This window comes from Mercurialis annua, linkage group LG1-X (assembly GCF_937616625.2).
Source record: "Mercurialis annua linkage group LG1-X, ddMerAnnu1.2, whole genome shotgun sequence".
NCBI classification, from domain to species: domain Eukaryota; kingdom Viridiplantae; phylum Streptophyta; class Magnoliopsida; order Malpighiales; family Euphorbiaceae; genus Mercurialis; species Mercurialis annua.
The window spans coordinates 58,250,420-58,258,360 of record NC_065570.1 but is presented as its reverse complement, the minus strand read 5'-3'; the positions used below and the strand labels follow the sequence as shown (position 1 = coordinate 58,258,360).

At 32.9% G+C, this 7,941-nt stretch overlaps 1 protein-coding gene across 1 annotated transcript; it reads right to left on the bottom strand.

Moving 5' to 3' along the window:
- Positions 1–3,528: 3,528 nt before the first annotated feature.
- LOC126664590 (AP2-like ethylene-responsive transcription factor ANT) lies at positions 3,529–7,303 on the bottom strand. Its single transcript, XM_050357062.2, has 9 exons — positions 6,596–7,303; positions 5,810–6,515; positions 5,614–5,696; positions 5,426–5,434; positions 5,241–5,329; positions 5,084–5,157; positions 4,923–4,973; positions 4,742–4,818; positions 3,529–4,400 (listed from the first exon to the last, which is right to left on the bottom strand). Exons 1-9 carry the CDS (start codon positions 6,936–6,938, stop codon positions 3,760–3,762), a joined length of 2,073 nt encoding a protein of 690 aa, XP_050213019.1. The 5' UTR covers positions 6,939–7,303; the 3' UTR covers positions 3,529–3,759.
- Between the last annotated feature and the right edge of the window lie 638 nt (positions 7,304–7,941).

Below are 7,941 nucleotides of genomic sequence, written 5' to 3'. Positions count from 1 at the left end.
TACTAGACTCTGCAATCTTGGACGAACATTCTACTAATTAAATCGTTAATTATTTTGCTTTTTCTTCAATATATCCACACAGCAAATATTATTTCATCAATTTTGAATAAGATGTAATTCGATTTTAATTTATCTAATAATCAGTAAGCTAGGCAGTAGTGTAGGTGGTGGGTGAGGGTGTCTAGACAGAGAATCTACTCTACCGTTGAAATGAAACAAGTTTACAGACACTCAATCCGATTCTTCAGCAACGGCGGTTACGGCTGCTGCAGTAACGGTGACGGCCTTTAAATGCCACGTGTAATTACAAGAAATATAAAAATAAAGTCAACAAAAACTTGGGCCTAAAGATCCTGCATTAGATACGGGATGTTGACAGGTCCTATAGGCTGTTTATCCTATTTACTGTGCCCTCATCTAATCTAACACCACCCCTCTTCAGCTTTAGCTCACCTACTTCTACTTAGCCACCCTGTACGGTTATTTGTTGAAACCAAAAATTTAAAACTAAATATCAGTAATGCGTAATCCAAGTCCTTTCACAAAATTATTTTATTGACAAAAAATTGGAATTTACTTGTAAGTTTTGGTAAATCTTAGTACAATATTTTTAAGAAGTATTTGCAAAATAAATCATAACGTTTCACTTTTTTTACGATTTAAGTTTAACGTTTAAAACTTTGCGAAACAAATTCTAATCTTTCCAATTTTTACAAATTGTAACGCAAGCCGTTTTCCGGCCACTATTTGCTTATGTGGCAGCCATATTATTAGTATATTAAATCCCAACGTTTTAAAATTTTGCAAATAAAATCCCAATATTTTGCATTTTTGCAATTTGTAGTTTAAAAAAAAATGATAAAATTGCTGGAATTAGAACTTGGAGTACAATTTGCAAAAATTGAAAAAGTTAGGATTTGTTTCATAAAATTTCAAATATTAAGCTTAAATCGCTAAAAGGTGAAACGTTGGGATTTATTTCGCCAATACCCCTATTTTTAAACAAAGGGTCAACGCGCCCCCTGAATTTATAGCACGGGGTTATTAAATCAAATTTATATTTTTTTTGAACAACTAACTTCAAAATTCTTCAATAGATGTATAGGATCACGGCACATCAAATCCTAATTGATTTTGGATATATTTAACAAATATCAAAAGTGTAATTAATAAATATTATACGATTTTAAAAATATTGTATATATAACAAATATGCTAAAATTCTGAATAAACATAGACATTTTGCCTAATAAACATTACTAATACATATGATTTAGTGTAGGGATGAATTATCAACCGTTTCATATGAAAATTAATTTGAAAAGATAAGTTGATTATAATAAAAATAAAAAACTATGAATTTTATAGGCCTAAGGTCTCCCGTACGAATAGGACTATGGCATGAAAAAAAAGAAGAAGTATATAGATGAAACAATATTATTAAAGAGGGCGAGGCAACAAGTAGGGGGTCTCCTGAGAAGAAACAGACTCCCATAATACAAACATAAATTATCTTCTTTCCCTTTCAAGTATTGGACTATGCATTTCTGTGCGTTTATATTCATCATTTATTTACAAAATCACTGCACTCCACTCCATATTTTTGGGACCATTTTAAGATTACATTTCAACATTTATAGCCTTACATTTCTCAAACCAACACTATACCTATTCGCTTGTCTTTCTCTTTTGTTTGCAATGCTTTCATTTTTTGGACGACTCTCGTTGTGGCCTTTCATCCAATAGTTGTTGATAGTCTTTACTCTTGCACTGCCTTTTTCTGTCTGCATTAGGCCAAACCGTGCATGCAGGACCCATATCAACAGTACGATAATAAAAATCTATCAAATCCTTCACCGATTATAATTGTATTACAAAAAAAATAATTCATTTTATCCTAAATTTCACACGAAAAATCAATTAAGATTAAAGTATGGGTTTTAAATTTAATATTTCTGCTCATTTTATTCTTTGAGCTTCAAACTATCTAATAATTTGATACCAGATCAGCGTCAAAATTTTATGAGACGCTTCAATCATTTTTTGACACTTTATCTGAGGGGATAAAATGCTCATATATGTATAACATACTCCAATATATATGAGATGCTCTAATCATCTTTTGACACCTATATCATTTCCAATATATATAAAATGTTTCAATTATTTTTTAACACTTCATCTCGGAGAGTAAATCCAGCCAAAATATCGAATTTAGAATTTATGTATAAAGTAATGAAATTGGCCTTAATTGATCTTTTGTGTTGAGCAAAATAATTTTTTATATTATTTCATCTTACTGGAAATTCCATGTTAAAATGTTTTAAATTAATTATTTGCTCCCGTGTGCAAGAAAATTAATTAGATATGGATTAGCAGATTATGCTTTTCCAAAGTGTTATAAGTGAGCTGTGAATAAGAATGTAATTATAGTTATTGACTAAAATTAAAGAGGAGCATAACAAATTCAATGAGAAGTAGCTATCCACTTTGTTATGCTTTTTCTACATGAATTGCAATTTATATTTGACCATCAAATCCATCTATAGTCTTTACCATTTATGCATATTTATTTATGTTTTCTTTCATTGTCCAATCAAATCTTCTTTTTTTCTCCCACCATTTTGGCCTTTTATCTTTAAACATACTCATTTCCGTGATCACTCTCGGTAGGCCATTTTAACAGTACCATAACTTAACAATGGATTTAACTTTTTAGACCAAACCATTCGATTTAATTGGTTCGATTTGGAAACCTTAACTCTATTTAGGTCCATTCTTTTCACAAAATCTACTAAACAGTTCAATTATTTTTAACCACAATAAACTAAAAGAAGTGGCTAAACTATAAAAACCATCCAACTTTTTTATCAAAACAAATATAATGTTGCTTTTGTTACTAGTAATTATTTACTAGTTATGACCGATCAAATATTTAGTTTTTTTGATTCAATGGATAGTTTAAACTTTAAAAATAGACTTATTTCAAAAAAAAGTAATGTTATGTTGCATGGATATCTTAATTTTTTGTTTAATTTTTTAAACGATTGTTAAATTAACTAAACTATAAATCAGTGGCCATACTGTTTTTTTATTTATGTATATATAAACTGTTATATAGATACATTCATTTTTATTTTCTAGCATTTGTTGATTAAAATTAAATGTAATTGTCCGCACAAAGACATGGAATCGCTTTTACGTGCAAATTCTCCTTCTCTTTACTTCACATCATGTAGTGGAATAAGAAAAAGCAAAAGAAATTTTAACGACTTCACAAAGAAAAGTTGAAAAACTAAATATGTAATTCCAAAAATAAAAGTATTAATTTCAAGCTCAAGAATCTCTCCCACCAACTTTTATGAATAAGGTGGGAATGTCTGTTCGCCTTTGAGGAAAAAAAGTTTTGATAAGGGCAAAAAAGGGGGAATTGTAATGATGATGTTAATAAAGAATTGAAGAGATTTTGCAGTCAAAGTTATATACTTTAGCATTATTGGGATACATTAGAAAAGTAGACTTGAATAATTAACAAAAAGAGACCATCATTTCATAGAATTTAATCATTACATCCTTTAATTCCCACCAATTTTTCAATATGAATCCTAAAGGTTCATATTTTAGACAAAAGTCGGTTACAGACAGATCAAGATTCTTGCATTAATCCTCTAATTTCCTCCACTACCTACCAAAGATTACACAGAAAAAACAAGAATCCTACTTTTTTTCCTGCATGCAAAATTCAACTGCGAGGGTATTTTAGGTATCATTCCAAGCTGCAAAAACTGGCAAGTGAGACATTGAGAGCTGAGTTGCTGCTGACTGAAACCAAGGTGCACCACTAACAGCACCACCACCGGTTGGGCTAATGAACTTTGAAGCCAATGGAGGCTTAGCAAACAGCATTGTGGTTCCCGTTTTCTCAGGGCTAGCTTCTCTTGAGCTGCTCAAACTAGTCACCAACGATGATGGATTCGACGAATGATGACCCACCCTGTTGCTTGATTCATTCACCACATGTTGGCTAGAGTTAACAGAATGATCAACACCCATTAAATCTTGCATTGCCAACGGATACGACGAATTTCTATAATCTCCCATGTTCATCAACTTCTGGTCAACAGAATCACCACAAGCATTGACTTTCCAATCTGTGGCATTGTTCTCAATCTGTAAGGATTCAGCATTAGTCTGTGCTGATGGGTTGTTGTTATACTCGATCGCCACATTATTCGTCTCAGTCTCTTTGTTTCGCCTAGCCAAATCTCCGGCTAGCAACGTATTGCTAGCCATGATCCTCTCAACATCATACCTAGTTATGTCAAAGTTGGTCACAGCGTTAACACCACGAAACTTGATCGCAGCGATATCATACGCTTCTGCAGCTTCTTCTTGAGTGCCTGCAGTAATTCATTCATAATAAACATTATTTTAGAAAAAGCTAGTATAACATTCTTTTTTATTCTTCTTTTTCATATGAACTGAGAAAAAAACAGCCTTAAAAAAGTAGAGTTGTAACTGAAAATCAGAAGCATGGTATCATCAGCCTTAAAAAAGCATCGCTAGTCTTTAGTGGAGACATGCCAAGAGAGTTGTCATAAAAATGAGTCCTTTAAAAAGTTCTTTATGAACAATATTTTGAACTTGATATTAAAATGATTGAAAAGAATCTATATGTATAAATGATATATCCAACAAAAATATCAAAAAGAAGAATTTTAAATTTATGAAAGAAACTTACTGAAAGTCCCAAGATAAAGATCTTTATTTCCTGCAACTCTGCCGATCCTTGCTTGCCACCTTCCATGTTGATGATGCCTGCACAAAATTGAGAACTCAGCACAAATAATTTAAGCTTATTAGCTAAGTTTATGAGAACGTAAACCGGATAAAAGTGAAATTAATTAATACTAATTAAAAACCTTGTTACTCCTCTGTACATTGAGGCCCCTCTAGAGAACCCACTACTTTTCCTGCAACACAAATAGGTAAAAACAGTAACTAACCTATATTTATAATAATATTCATAACAAATTAGGACCACATGCACCATTTTATGTAGAATTATAAGCTATGTCCTTACCTTCGTAAATGCGCTACATATTCCTGTCGGCTCATGTTCTTCATCTCTTCAAGCTCATCTTGGTAATTTTCCAACTGAGACATTTACCAAATACGCTGACATTTTAATGGACAGATAAATACATTTTTTAAAAATTATGTAAAGTTTAGAAAATTACTGGAAAATTAATGTGAGTTGAAGGGCCCCAGTATTTAAGTGCAGCAAGATCATAAGCTCTTGCAGCTTTCTCTTCCATATCATATCCACCTATTATAGTTCAATCATATAAACTAAGATTAGCATCAGAACAAGGCTTGTTAATGAAGAGCTTATCATCAAAATTACAAAAAAACAAAAACTTACCAAGATAAACTGAAATATTTTGATAATTTGATGGGAATGGCATCCACAAAAGAATCATGAACATGACAAGTAAGAATTAAATAGCATAAGTCCAAAAATGCATTAAAAATAATCAATACTTCCAAATATATAATATTGAAAAATGTACTATTATTTTTTTTTGCTTGACTAAACCAAACTAAACCAACCTTGTCTTCCTTTTCTGGTCTGACCCTCCTTCTTGCAACTATTATCCCACAGATGAGCCTCATATCTACCTGTCCACCTATGCCTGGTGTGAAGATAAATAAATTTGACAAGAAGAACTAGAATAACTGAATGCAAAAACTAAAACAAAACTATTAAGTTAAAGGAACAGTGAAAAATGGAAACTGTTATTCTAACCTTGTTACTCCTCTGTACTGTGAAGTTCTTTGGCCAAATGTGTCAATAGATTTCCTATGAACAGGCTGCTTTTGACCCGCTTTAGCAGACCCTCTTTTCTTTGTTTCCACCAGAGCCATAGATTCTGTAGCAGTAGGTGAGATCTGGCTCGGAGCTGTTATGCAACTAGATTGAGAGCCAGGGCTCATTGACAAGCTAAGTGACTGTAAATCACCATAACCTACAGTACCAGTAGACCCAGAAGCTGCTGCTCCATTATTATTGTTATCAGCCATACTGTTAGAAATCTGCTGCTCAAATGCATTATGAGTAGGAGGTGTGGAATAATGTCGAGAGACCCAGTTTTTCAAACCAGTAATCCCATCATCAACGCCCATTTGAGGAATTCCTGAATCACAGTCAGAGAGTTGGGTATTTTTAGCTGTGGTATCATCTAACGAGGTTTGGTACATTCCATGGCATGATAGTGCTGCATAATATGGATGGTTTTGAACTGAGAAATGCTGATCTTGGTGCCTGTAAGGTTCATCATGAAGTTGAAAAGAATGTTGCCTTGAAGCTTCTTGCTCTGTGTTTTGGTGATGATAATACATACTGTCTAAACTTAAAGCCATTGTCTCTCTTTCATGGCTGCCATAATGATGTGTTTCCATTGTTGCACCACCTAAAAAATCCTCAAGTTTTGGCGATGAACTTGACACCATCCCTTGAACCAACAAAAAGAAGATTCAGTTCAGACAAGAAAAACAATTATTATAAGATGCAAGAAGAGAAAAAGAAACAGACCTTCAGGTTGTGATCTAGAGAGAGCTTCCATAATGCAAAGAGAGCCATCAGATTTGAGTGGCATAACGGACAAAGGAGAGTGAAAGGCAACATTATCACCATAACAGATTGCAGATGGGGCATTGAAGTGAGAAGTGGACAAATAGAAACTAGTTGGAACAGCCTCAGCAGCAGAAGATGGAACTTGTTGAGATTCTTGATGGTGGTACTGCTGATGATGATGTTGGGGGTCAGAAGAACCATTAACCTCCATTTTCATGTGGGGTGACAGAGAAAATCCCAACCAGTTACTATTATTATTGTTATTATTGCTACCATTGTTACTGTCATTCAAAGATTTCATCTTCTTGATATTTCTCTTCTCTCTTCCTTTTTTTTTTCTTACTAAGCAACTCACTCAATCATTGGCAAACAAATAAACTAATCATACCCCCATATCAAAGCTTGGTATTATATTTATGTTGCTGTCTAGAAAAAAGAAGTCGCTAAAGAAATGAGTTTTTTTTTGTGTTTTTTAATGATCCAAAAAAACTCTTCACTCTATGCAAGACGAACAAGAAGAAGAAGAGGAAGCAGACATAAAATTTATAGATAAAGAGAACAAAACTGGTCTCTTTAAACTAAACAAAAGGAATGAATTATAATAAACAATGCTGGGTAGCACCCCTGCATTCCATAGGGATCTGTGTTCTTTTTTTTTGTTTGAGAAAGACTACGTCTTTTGCTTTTTATAAATGGACCGAACCAAACAACCCCTTACAACCCTACATAACCAAATAACCAGATACCAAATACCCTTTTCTTCTCTGAAAATACAGATTTAATTTTATAAAACATTGAAGAGTAATATCTTTCGTAAATTTATTCAAGTTCCAAGTATGCGAAATATGTAACAATAGACATGCAAGTAAGGTATTGTTATTATTTAAGTAGTCCGTAAACTTCATTCAATCAACATTTTTGTTTCATGAAAAAGTTGAAATTTTGTGCTTCCAACGTAAAACTATATTTTTAACATAGAAAATTCTTAAATAACACCGTTTTGTCGTATCTATGTTTAAATGTCTCATTTTCATATGTGTGCCTGTATATAGATTATTATTTTTATGTTGGGGAAGCTCTCGAATTCATAGAGTTAATTTTGACAGTGTAGCTCACCGGTTGTTGGCTGAGTTGAATAAAAACAAATAGAGTCAGTTGAATCTAGTGGGTATATAGGAAGAGGCAATAAAAAGGGATTGGTGAGTTAAGCAAAACGAGTTAAGATTTTTATTATGAAATGTAAAATGAAGAGAGTAGGGAGAGCAGAGATAGACTTGACGCCTGCCCCTGCAGTCACTTCATAC